This window comes from Staurois parvus, unplaced genomic scaffold, assembly GCF_062004578.1.
Source record: "Staurois parvus isolate SC_StPar_1 unplaced genomic scaffold, SC_StPar_1.0 ptg000438l, whole genome shotgun sequence".
NCBI classification, from domain to species: Eukaryota; Metazoa; Chordata; class Amphibia; order Anura; family Ranidae; genus Staurois; species Staurois parvus.
In genome coordinates this window covers 5,967,728-5,981,111 of record NW_028318234.1, presented here as the reverse complement: position 1 = coordinate 5,981,111, position 13,384 = coordinate 5,967,728, and the positions used below count along the sequence as shown (strand labels likewise).

Genomic DNA, 13,384 nt, shown 5'->3' with positions numbered 1-13,384 from the left:
TCAAACACACCCAATACAGATACACAAATGGAAAGCCTGTTGTAAATGTCGGCAATGTGAAGTTTTTCACAGCCATCATTCAGATTCAAACTTGCATTGGAAGTTAGAATGTGATTGGTGATTCACGAAGGTGGGAAACAGGAAGCTGCAAGGTTTATACCGAATGTAATGCAGAAGTGGGTTTAACTTTTTATTACCTTACATGGGTTGTTCAGATTCCACATGTTGGTAGAGTAACTCTTCTTCTATAATAACATTTCTTCTTCTTTTTCATTGCAGTTAAATAACGGATTCCGAGCAGAAGCAATGTGCCATCATTGAGTTCTTGAGGAGTTCAGGCTGTCCAACATCCACAGAAGACTACAGAATGTTTACGGAGATGACACCATTGAAAAGAGCAATCTCTGGTCAGTGGTGACTCTTGTCAGTGATGTCATCTCCATAAATATTCTGTAGCTTTCTGTGGATGTCGGGCAGCCTTCCTTTGTCAAGAACTCAATGACAGCATGTTTCTTCTGTTTGGAATCCATTATTAACCTGCAATAAAACAAGACAAGTTATCACAGAGGACAAATTATTCTACCAACATGTGAAATTTAAACGACCTATGTAAGTTAATAAAAAAGTTATGCCTGCGTATGCATTACTTTCAGTACGGCCCTCATACACAGCACTCCTAGTCCCAGCAAATGCACTCCCAGTGACCCTGTAAGGTGCTCTTTGGATACTTTCTGCAGTTGATTACAGAGAACTTAGATTTATGCAAACTGGGTGAATTTTCTGATACATTGTTTATTAGATTGTATTAGAAGCTCCCTGATTGGTTTTACTCATTTTCTGGTATAGCCCTTTAATTGGTATGGGTTATTTCTGATTGCACCATGTGAATGCATTTCCTAGGCTGTAAGAAGCATACACTATTTTCAATGCTTCTTTAAAAGGTGAATTTTTTTGCAAAAACTATCTCGGTGATATTTAAGCTAGCTAAGCAATTATAGCAATCTTAAATATTTTATTTGTACTTTGTTTTTAATAGCTTTTCCTGTACATCGTTAATGAGTAATCGTTGATATTGCTGTCAACTTTTTTTACGTAAAGTTGAGACACTTTGTCTGCTTAAAGTACAGATTGTGCTGCAATTTTAATTTTCCATCTTTCCTTCATAGGTTTTCTACACGGAGGTAATTAACGGTAAACATGTGAAACAGCTAACTCAGGATGTTCCTCTTAAATTGGATATGTTGAACTTGGTAAGTTACTTAATTATGTGAATATATTTAGAATGGTGTTACTAAATTATTTACGATGAGCAGCTACAGAAGACAACTTTCTTCCAATTAACAGGTAAAGAAGGACTTCGAAAGATAAGCCATGTATTAATATTCGTTCAAGATAAAAACTCTATGGTGCCCATCACTGAACATTAAAAACTATCCTTTCCCTTCTTGAAACCCTTGCTCATTGAAGGGTAAATGTGACAATTTATTTAAAGTTTGGGTTTTCATATTTTAACTCTCTTTAAAGCTGCCTTTATTCTCTGAATTGTTTTTTTACTCTGGTTGACTGGCTGGTGGACAGTAACTCAAACCTTTCATGATAAAAAGTCAGAGATGCACACTAAAACAATCAAACCCCATAACTAAACATAATATATCCAAAAACAAGAGTAATTATGTGCAAATACTGATTGTGGAAAAAATATCTAAAGTGCTAAAATGTCCAAATGCATGAAGTGAATAAGCATAAAAGTCCCAAATCCAATGTGAAAGTGCTGTGTGCTGAAAAATGTGGACTTTTTAGCACTGTAGATATTTTTTGCACAATCAGTATTTGCACATAATTACTCATGTTTTTGGATATATTATGTTTAGTCATATGGTTTTATTGTTTTAGTGTACAGCACACTCATTTATTTTTTGTTCTCTTTCTTTTCTGGTATTCAGGAAGAGAGTAGCAGCAGTTCACTTCAGTAATTCATTTATCTATTTGTTTATTGCCATTCATTTCATATTTTGTCAATTTTCGAATTTGTTGGATGTAGCGCAGGTTTTCCTTTTACAAAAAGTCAGAGATGCCTAAATACCTAGGCTGAATTTAGGAGCTTTGGCAACATTGTTTTTCAAAGATTTTGTAACCATAATTGTTTGGTGGTGAATTAAATTTTTTAACGTTTGGCAGGTTTTTACTTAGATCGTCTACATATTCTGAGATCTATAGGCAGGCTTTTTTTTAACCAAGAACCAAAGGAGAGCATGGAAAATGTTAAAAGGAGTCAGGAATGCCATCTTCTTGCTGAATATGAAAATGCAAAAAATCATATTTTATATTTTCTAATTTTTTTTTTAATGAAATGTATTCAAATTCACTGTACATAATTATTAGCTTTGATATAAGTTTTGTGGGGCCAAATGTGTCAAAGTGGTACAACTACTGATGCAACTCATTGCCTTAAATGGTATTCCCATTGTGAGATATATGAGGCTGCCATGTCTGACTTCTCTAACTTCTAATTGCCTGGCCCTTTCTTGCTTTAAAGGCTAAGTTCGCCTTTTGGGAAAAGATTAAATGCACATATTCCTGCAGAACTGTGCATTTATTATTTTTCCCTCAGGATCCTGGAAAGCATTTTACCTGTGATCAGCAGATTCCAGGGGGAGGATCGGGGAGGTGTGTGTGTTGGGGGGGGCTTGGACCATGTTACACTTTATACCCTAAATATGGGTAACATTCTCCCAAAGGTAAACTTATCCTTTAAAGTACAACTCTGGATAAAGAAAAAAAGATTTGTTGCAGTGGGCCTGTACCAGCACTGCAAGGGTCAATTGTTCATTTTGTCTGGGGAGAAGCAATGAAGTTTACTTGCCTGGAATCCCCCTTCCCCAGCAGACGGTGCTCTCCTATGATCCAGCAGTGGACAGTCCCTCAGGGGTTTATTTACTAAAGCTGGAGAGTCCAAAATCCTCCCTTCTGCATAGAAACCAATCAGCTTCTAACCTCAGCTTGTTCAATGAAGCTTTGGCAATGAAACCTGGAAGCTGATTGGTTTCTATGCAGAAGTGAGTCTGATTTTGCACTCTCCAGCTTTAGTAAATAAACCCTTCAGCGTCCAAACTTCCACAGCAGGGTTTTGGATCCTGCTTTGGTCTTGATGATGTCAGTACCTTAGACCTGAGAACATGGGGGTGCAGATGCTTTGAGGACCAGTCTAGCTGCGGGGAGGAGCGGAAGGTCGGGTAAGTAAATAAAAAATATTTTCTTCCCTTGGACAAACGATGATCAATTAACCCTTGCAGTGCAGGCACAGCCCCACTTCAAGGGATATTTTGTTATTTTCCTGGAGTTGGACTTTAATACTTTTCTAGTCACTGATTGGAATGAGTCATGCAAATTAGAAAGTCAAAGCGAGTTCATATATGCATACTTATTATTTATATTATTGCTGTAACAAGGGGGCTGATGAACCCCCATGTGATAGTATTTTGTAGTGACATGTCTGCTTTATAGAGACATCAGGGGGTCTAATAGAACCTTAATATCTCCCCTGCACTAAGCCTGGGATGATCAAGTACAGAAAGGACCTGATAGCTCCTACATTCACTACAGCCGGCTGTTAGATATTTGGATCAGTACTACGATGGATCTGGCTGTGGTATTCAGCAGTTGTACTTTGGACACAAGACTGATTTAGGAATCCTTTAACAGGTAGATCTGTACCCATATATATATTTCAGCTGCATATATAGCTGTTTGCCTGGAGTTTAGCTTTACAAGGGCATATTCTCTTATCACCTTTGTACATGAGTACTGTGTATCCTTTTTCTTATCCATCTTTGTGAACTTACTGTAGCTCATCTAATCTCTTTCCACAGTGGAGTGTCTTGGTAAGAGCCCGTTCCACAAGTTTTCTATTTAACATTTCGAATGCAATCCATAAGTGCTATTTTAAAAGCTGTTTTACAAAAGAAAAATAGCTAAGCTGTGAAATGTTTCTCTTTTAGGGGCAACTAGATGCAGTGGAAACATTTGTAAGTACCTCTGCCGCTCGGCTGGATACGTCACCAATGTACTGTACATTTGTATTGTGGCTGAGGCTATTACTACGTAGCAGTGTTGATGGACTTGTGACGGACTTGTGGAATATAGAAAAGCAGCAGATGGTCTGCAAAGAGTTTTACTTTGTACTGTAATTAAAGCAGTTATACCACTGAGTCATCCCACTTCACACATGTTGACGGAGCATGCAATTTCCTCCAAATATACTACAAAATTTCAGAACAATTTTTGCAGAATCATTGCCATCTGTCAGTTATGGACGTGAAGAACATAACTCTTTCACTGCCTAGAACATTTTTAGTATATATACCCTTTTGTTCTGAGAGTGTCAGAGATGAACATTGATGTCAGGGCATCTTTCTAGAGCATGGACGTAAAGTAGACCTAAATGCTAAAATTTAAATAGATCAATGCTGACAAAAAAGTATAGATGCGTACACATACAGAGCATATGTGGTGGGATCAAACAATGGGTGGAGCCAAACTGCTTAAAGGTAAAATAAAGCCTGAGCCCACCCTGTTCTGGGTCAGGATTGTGTAACACACAGAGTTCAGGGGGCAGGAGTATGTAACATACACAGTGCAAGGGTCAGGAGTGTATAACACACAGAGTGCAGGGGTCAGGAGTGTGTAACACACAGAGTGCAGGGGCCAGGAGTGTGTAACACACAGAGTGCAGGGGTCAGGAGTATGTAACGCACACAGTGCAAGGGTCAGGAGTGCGTAACACACAGAGTTCAGGGGTCAGGAGTGTGTAACGCACAGAGTGCAGGGGTCAGGAGTGTGTAACACACAGAGTGCAGGGGTCAGGAGTGTGTAACACACAGAGTGCAGGGGTCAGTAGTGTGTAACACACAGAGTGCAGGGGTCAGGAGTGTGTAACACACAGAGTGCAAGGGTCAGGAGTATGTAACACACACAGTGCAGGGGTCAGGAGTGTGTAACACACAGTGCAAGGGTCAGGAGTGTGTAACACACAGAGTGCAGGGGTCAGGAGTGTGTAACACACAGAGTGCAGGGGTCAGGAGTGTGTAACACACAGAGTGCAGGGGTCAGGACAGCGGCTTGTTAGATCTAGCGGTTGGGGTGGTGGTGATGACTGATCGGTTGTTGGTGGCGAGCGGAAGGTGGGGGGGGGGTGCGGGGGGTAGGACTGTTGGGCAGATGATGGAGGTGACCCAGGAAGACAGCTTACATGGAAGGAGCCTGGGCTGTCCTCACAACCTGCTACAACAGGGATATCTGAGCCTGGCTGCCTGCAGAGACAAGCCTGTACATCCCACACTACTGCTGAGAGGTGCTGGCACACTCATAGATATACAAGCCCCACTATGCCCATTGGAGATGGGGTTGGTGGTGGCGACGGGGGGGGGGGGGGGGGGGGCGCTTCTTGTGTTGCCTAGGGCAGCACACAAAAAAAATACACCACTGGGTCAGGAATGTGTATCACAAAGAGTTCAGTGGTTTGGAGTGTGTAACACACAGAGTGCAGGGGTCAGGAGGGTTTAAGTCACATAATTCAGGGGTCAGAAGTGTGTAACACACAGAGTGCAGGGATCAATAGTAAGTAATACACAGAGTGCATGGGTGAGCAGTCAAGAGTAAAGAATGCACAGAGTGCCTCAAGAGCATGCTTTACCCATCCCCCCAGTACAATCCCCCCGCATCCTAGGACAAAACCACCCACAACATAAATTTCCCCCATCCTTCCCTGAAATGTACTTGTACACCTCAACCACCCACATTTTTTTCCAATATGCCACTTATTCAGCTGCTGGCTTCTCTCCCAGCCCACTGGATTGCCCACTGCTTGTCATCCTGTCCTTGGCCCCTCAGTAACGTGCCACGGGCTTGACTGATGGTGGAAGTATGGCAGGTGGTGATAGGAGCCAACATAAAGGGAATATTAAGGAAAAAACACAAACAGGAGTCTAGAACTGTATATACTATAATATATATATATATACTGTATATATATATATATATATATATATATATATATATAATAATCTATTTGTCATCTGAAGATTTTCTACATTTAAAGCATATTAGCTGTTTGCATTTTCTTGTACACACATACTTCATTTTGTTATATCTCCAATCAGAAAACTGTTCTCGGCAACCTCCAGCCAGGGACTCTGCATCGGGTTAGTGTTGGAGCCTACAGCTGGGCAGGAAAAGGAAGAGCCAGCATGCCAAGAGATGTGTTCACGTTATCCCAAGGTGAGACCATAAATTAGATGATTTTTGTACCTGAGTGGCTGTCAAATACCCAAATGCTCTTTAGCATCATAAAACTCAGTGATTTGGCGTGAATGGTCAACCTGTTATGTTATGTGGCCTATTTGAATCTAAGCAGAGCCAGCAGTGTTCTTCATTACCATTTTACAGTTTTTTCTTACTTTCAATCCCTATATTAGATACAGTATATTTGTATTTAGCTGATATAAGCAGTGTTCTGGTATATGGAGAGATTTATGATAATCGCACAACACACTGTGGGGCTCTTTGTTTGGCTTTAGTAAAACACTGGTAATCAGCATTTATGTACACATTCAGGTTACTTAGAAGTGGTTTGCCATTGATTTTTGTGTTGTTGTGTCGGTAATACTTCACAAATGAGCAGCGACTGATGTAGATGAATGTGATAAATCAATGTAGTAATCAGTTACAAATCGAATCCATGATCTGTCTCCTGAGATGATATGTGGATGGCGGTTGGTGTTCGTCTTGCTCTGCCAATTCACATATTTCTGTATTGACTGCTGTTTGCTGTTCCTGCTGAGTTCAGGTTTGACTTGTGTCATTGCCTTTGTTGTAGATAAGTGCCAAGTACCTGATCCCCCAGCTCAGCCCCAGGTTGTGGTTGTATCGGATGCGGAGGTCGCTATCTCCTGGAAACCGAGCACCAGGGAGGGCAGCTCGGCCGTTCAGTACTATTCTGTAGTATATACAAGGTTAGTTATCTATAGTTTTTTCCAAACAAGTATTACAGCACTTTGGGGTGGATTTACTAAAGGCAGTAGACTGTGCACTGTGCAAGTGTAGTTGCATTCATTTTCCCCAGAACGTAATAAATGCGGTAAAACTCTGCTGATTTCTATCATCCAATCATGTGCAAGCAAAAAAAAAATTTTATTATTTTTTTTTTTTTATTATTTTCCTTGCATCAGACTTGGTATTCTTTACAAAGTGAAGCTTTACCACAGTACATTCACTTAAGCCTAGTACACACGATCAGAAAATCGTATGAAAAATATCACTTTAAAAAATGTTTCTTGTATGATACCAGATTGTACGATTTTCATCTAATCACTACAGTTTTCATGCAAAAATACAATAAAATACATTACATCACTTTTGAATTTTTATTCTGTCGTACAAGAATTTTCTCAACCTCTTCACTTTCAATATGAGACTAACATGCAAAAAAAAAATGGACGCTCATTCGCCCAATATACTCATCGTGTGTACGGAGCCTACGGGAAAATGAGTGCAACTGCACTAGCAGAGCATACAGTCTATTTGCCTTTAGTAAATTAACTCCATTAGCTTTTTGCATCGTTGTTTAATGAGCTTAAAGCTGAACTCTAGCTACAAAAACTTTCAATAAACCCCTTCCACCCTTCTCCACTCATCCAATCACAAATGCCTTGGAGTTACACATTAAAGCCAGGCTCCAGTTTCTGGTCTCTAAAATAGTTAGTTAGGACCAAGCAGATTCAAACAAAGTATTGCCTTCCCTAACAGATGTGTCTGCTGGGAGCGCTGTATAAACTGTATGTAGCATGAGCTATGCACAATATGCAGCGCTGTGCTCCTGTAGCAGTATGACGTCATGATCAGCCTATCAGAGGAAGCCTTCTTTACAGTTACAAAACAAAATGCTACAACTGGCCAGGAAAGAATAAGACGTAAAAAGGATAAAGCCAGCTATTGTCAAGAAAGTTTTGGATCCTTGTGGTCTCTGTTTTGTTTGATTACCATTTCTGTTGTTCTGTTTATTGCGGGATCTGCGTATCCACGCTGTTCCATTTATGTGTAATCCTGCTGTTGCAGTCATGTCATTGTGGATTCTGTAAGTACTGTTCCATTTTCTCTTGACAATAAAAGTTGTTTGGATTAAAAAAAAAAAAAGAAAAGAAAATGCTTCCTTTAATGGCCAATTGCTCCCAGCCCAACTCCCTATTTTGCTGGCAGAACACAACGGTGTATACTGTATATAGCTGATGCTACATACATTTTATACAGCGCTGACAGCAGGCGCATCTGTTAGTGAAGGTAATAGTGTGTGTGGACTAGCTTGGTCCAAATGAACTATTTTAAAGTGACAGAAAGATGGAGTTAGTCTCAATCACATTGTTCAAAACGTGACAACACTTTATCCTTGTCTCCCAGTTATTTTCCTGCGTTGTCATCCTGATTACAAGTGGCCACTTAATTATACATTTTATGCAAAAATGTTTGACTCAATTGTCACCATTAGAAAACCTGCTGTGACAAATGCCTTGCAGCATTCATTAAAGTGCAATTAGACAGGTTGAAGCTACAGGGGAGCAGCAATGTGATGCAACAAATGATGAAAGAAGTGAAAATAAGTATTTTACTATGTTTTAATGGCAAATGGTTATGATTCACAGAACTTCAGAAAACTTGGATTTCTTAATTGTATATCACAAGACAGTTTCCTTTAAATCCTGACCATGCTGCCACTTTAAATTATGGATGACCTCTCTGTACTGAGAGCAGGTTTATGGCTTATGATTCTAATTATATTGGAAGATTGAAGACTTTGCTGGCTCTTCACATGAAGAAATCTCTCCTCCTCCTAGCTGCATCAACACCACTGCAGCAAAAGAATTACAGTTTCCAGTTGGGTCACCCCTCGCCAGTGCATCAGGGAATCATACCCAGATCTGGGAAGATTTAGGGTTGGCCTATAATGCTGCTTAGGCAATGGACTACATATGTGGTGCTCACCCTTGGTGCAGCAGAGCAATGTGGTGTAGTTGAGTGTTCAGGGCAGTGGCTATCTGAATATGGTGGTTCCAGTCTCTGAAGACCCACTCCATGGAGGAGAAGTGGGCAGAATGGGGAATTATTCTCTGTAAAAGTGCTTGTACCCTGGTAGAGTGGGTCCAGTAGGGCGCCTCTAACCCTCTCACAACTGGTCCTCCCTTTTCTCCAGCATGGGCATAGTCCCTGGTCACCATGCCTCTGCCTTGAGCACAATGGAGTTGGTGGCAAGAGTACCTTAGGTCAGGAGCAGTGTGTCACACGTTCCAGCCTTGTCCATGGTCCACATTCCCAGACTGGACAATTGGCAGGAGGACTATCTCAGTCATCAGTGCCTAGATGTGGGGAAGTGGTATCTTCATTCCAAGGTGTTTTGGGAATAAAAAAAGTACATATCCCTTTTTTCCATGGGTCTTCTGTCCAGTCATGTGATGTCATGGGTCCCCTTCTTCTTCTGGTGGTGGGTGAATCCTGTTCTCTGTAGATTTCTCCTGTGAGTCAGCTTATTGATTTCCCAGCATGGGCATATCTTTGATGCTCTGGGCTCACAGAAAGTGGATTGAATGACACCCAGTAGAGGACTACTGGCGCTGGATTGTAAAGTGGAATGTCAACAAGGGACAGAACTGAAAAGGATGTGGGTATTGCAGCGAAAACTGCTATTTTAACAAGGCCTTTGTTAATTTAATAGAGAAGTTCAGGAATAAAAAAAAAAAACCCTCTATACTCCCCTATGTGGATGTCCCATGCCGCTTCTAAGATTGAGAACCAAGAGATCAAAGATTGCTGATTGCTCAGTTCTCAGTCTTTATTGAGCCCTCTGTTCTGCCCCTCCAGTGCTCACTGGAATGCTGGGCTGTGGAGGGGGCGGGAGCGGCTTGCTCAGGATCTCAGCAGCATGTGGTCCAGGCATCTGGGTGAATCCCGACATTGAATTCGGGATCTATACTCTGTTTAGTTCTAGAAAGGTGATTACACATACTTGGATGCAGGCGGCCCCTCCCAAGTTTCGTTCCTGGTTGACTGATGTTAATTCTACGCTTTCCTATAAAAAGTTGATATAACTTCATCGGTGATGTCCCTCTAAATATAACAAAATATGGGACTGGTGGCTCTCACATTCTGACACCTGTTTTTATTTAGTGGGCCAGTTTACCCTTCTGGTTCCTCCAGGTTGGCGAATTTCATTTTATTCAATCTGCCGCCGAGTCCCACTGTAGCCATTGTGGGAAACTGAGAACAAATTCTTAAATGTATATATTGATGTATCTATTTTTTGTCCTGTACTGTACCATTTTTATATCTCCTGAGGGCCCAGTCTAGTTGCTTTATTATCCCCCCCTCTAACTTACTGTTGATCATTCTCAGCGCTCCTACTCCTTCCCTTCTGTCTGATGTCTTCTTAGTTTAATTTATATAAAATCTTTCATTTTATAGTTTTGTCACAACAAATTGCAACGTGAGACCTGTTTGGATTTGATTGCTCATGCTTTTGATTGTGTACTGTGTTGCATTGTGTTATTGTACCGATATCTGTACATCAATAAAGCTTGAAAGTCGGGATCTCTCCAGAGTCTGGGCTGGCTGAGTGATGTGTCACAGGTTGTGCTTTACTTGGCCTCTCCTGCCTGACCCCCCGTTGACATCTATGCGTCCGTGTGGGCCACATAGATGTGAATGGACTCCCGTGCCCCGGGGCACGCAGGGAAGAAGTTCTTGCACTTCTTTGGAAAACACAGCCCGCATGGGAACCTCGGTTTCCAATACGGTTGTGTTTTCCAGTGCGGGCGGCGCGCCATTGGAAGTATTGGCACCCGCCCACGGGTCCGCAGTTCTCTGTGCGGGTGGTGCGGCTGCACGAATTTTCGTGCGGATCTGCAGCGGCACCCCCCGCATAGATGTGAAAATAGGGTAAGTCAGAATAAGGAAGGTTTTCATCCAGTGTTTCTGGGCACTGGTATCCAGGGGCGGACTGACCATTTGGAAACTGGGGTACTGCCCGAGGGCCTGGGGTCAGTAGGGGGCCACACAAGATGCCCCTGGTACCTTTTTCATAGGCTTTTTTGACTTTGGGCAAGGACACAGGGGCCCCATGATGCCCTATTGCCTGGGGGCCCCATGAGTTGTCAGTCCGCTCCTGCTGGTATCTACTATTTTGGGCAGATTTGGGGTTGAAAAAACAAACCAAAACACTAATTAACAATTAAGCAAAGAATATTAAAGATTAAATCTACATATTTCTTAGGGGCGAACATTGCTCACTTATACGGAAAATGTTGACATTTTCATAGACCTACTAATTATTCTTGCTCATGATTTTCACTGCCTGTTTTTCATCTTATGCTTTAAATTGTCCAACTGTGTGTCCAGTTGACTAGTGGTGCACAGGGCCATTTTTCACACTGGCACCATCTCTCCTCCTAATTACTGCTTTATTACAACATATTCATTTTCTTTTTATTGCCTCATTATGTCTTAAATAAGTCATGGCAGAGAAAAGGACATTAGAAAGTCCTTGTATTTTTATTTTTGCTTTCCAATATAAAGGGTGTTTGGAATGTCAAATAAAGTCCATGATGAAAAGGATGGCAGTCACACCAGTTCCACATGTGTAAATATTTCCAGAAATTCCAGATGGAAATTTGGTCATTAAAGTGGAACTGCACTGCATCTGAGTACCAGAAACCAAAAATGCTATATAATTCATTTTAGTATTCAAAACAAACTCCTCCATCCATGTCTCATTTGATTTATTTTGCTGAGAAATCATTTTGAATAACACCTCCTGGCATTTCTGGCAGTGGCCATCTTGAGTAAGGCAGATGATTCATGTAGCAGTTACTTCCTGGAATCCACCTGTCCTTAGCTCAGGCATTGGTTAAGCTGAGAACCCTCCCCTCCTGAAGACTCCGGGGATGTATGACATCATTTGCCTAGGCAGGGAAACCTGGAAGTAAATGAAGGAATGCAAAAAAAGTTAAAACAAACAAATATGATATGATTTATCTATTTACTAATGCTAGAAGTAGAAGTTCCGCTTCAACTGCTGTCTCAAGTCTTTTGAAAGCTTTAAAAAGGAATGGATATGTTTTCCAGTTACACTATCTAATTTTTAGAGTTATAGGTGTACATAGGGGCAGCCATATTTACATATTACTTCCATAGGCCCTAATTCCTCCTTTGTAGCACTACACTGTGGTTGTGCTCTAACCACTTGTCCTCCAGAGGATTTACCCCCCTTCCTGACTTGGCCATTTTTTACTTTAACTGACAATTGCGCGGTCATGCAACACTGCACCCAAATGAAATTGATGCCCTTTTCTTCCCACAAATAGAGCTTTCTTTCAGTGGTATTTGATCGCCTGTGCGTTTTTCTTAATTTTTTGCGCTATAAACAAAAAAAGACCAACAATTTTGAGAAAAAAACAATATTTTAGACTTTTTGATATTAAACATGTGCAATAAAAAAAATTTAAAATCACATTTTATCATAAATTTAGGGCAAAATGTATTCTGCTACATCTTTGCTATAAAAAATCCCAATACATGTAAATTGGATTACGTGAAAGTTATAGCATCTACAAATGGCGGTATATATATACTGGAATTTTTTCTTTTTTACTAGTAATGGCGGCGACTGTGTGACTGTGGAGGGCATTCTGAAACTTGTGTCACTCACATCCCCAGCAACACCAATAGAGTGATCAGTGCTAATAAAAAGCACTGACACTGTACTAATGGCACTGTGCAGGAAGGGGTTAACATGTGGGGCAATCAAAGGATTAACTGTGTGCTGTTTCACAGTATTCTGTGTGTGTGCTTTCCACTGTAAGCACACTGCTATGCAGAGCCATACAAAACAGTGTGCAGGAGCTGATAGGGGAGAGATCTGTATTGTTTACATAAAGTTCTCTCCCCTGTCGGTAATTCTCCGCGATCACCAGGTGCTGGCAAGTAATCACCAGCCAGGACCTGGTGATTGACAGCTGAGGCTGCAAATGGTACGGCGGGTAGGGCCCCCTACCCGGAACTGCGAAATCACGTATATATGCGTGATTTTGTGCACCCCTGCCACCCTGTAGCAGAATTTCTCCTATAGGGCAGATGGGAAGCTGTTAATGCCATTTGGCCAATATCTTCTAGTGGTAAAGTAGCATTCCGGTTATAACCTAACTAAAACGAAACCTACTCCCATTTCCATTCTAAGCCTATTCTATTTAACTCTGTAAAGATAATAATTATATACTTGCCTATTCTGAAGCCGGTCTGGTCTCCAGCAGTGGCTCCTGTGTGCAGAGAAAACCAACAATGGCTG

General features: G+C 41.2%; 1 protein-coding gene across 2 annotated transcripts in view; it reads left to right on the top strand.

Moving 5' to 3' along the window:
• Positions 1–13,384, top strand: part of EGFLAM (EGF like, fibronectin type III and laminin G domains) — a 240,501-nt gene that overhangs the window by 115,136 nt on the left and 111,981 nt on the right. For both annotated transcript variants that reach the window (XM_089687830.1, XM_089687829.1), the window contains exons 3-6: positions 1,167–1,250; positions 3,999–4,025; positions 6,159–6,276; positions 6,875–7,010. In XM_089687830.1, coding sequence (XP_089543956.1) covers positions 1,167–1,250; positions 3,999–4,025; positions 6,159–6,276; positions 6,875–7,010 — 365 coding nt within the window. The remainder of the gene's footprint in view (positions 1–1,166; positions 1,251–3,998; positions 4,026–6,158; positions 6,277–6,874; positions 7,011–13,384) is intronic.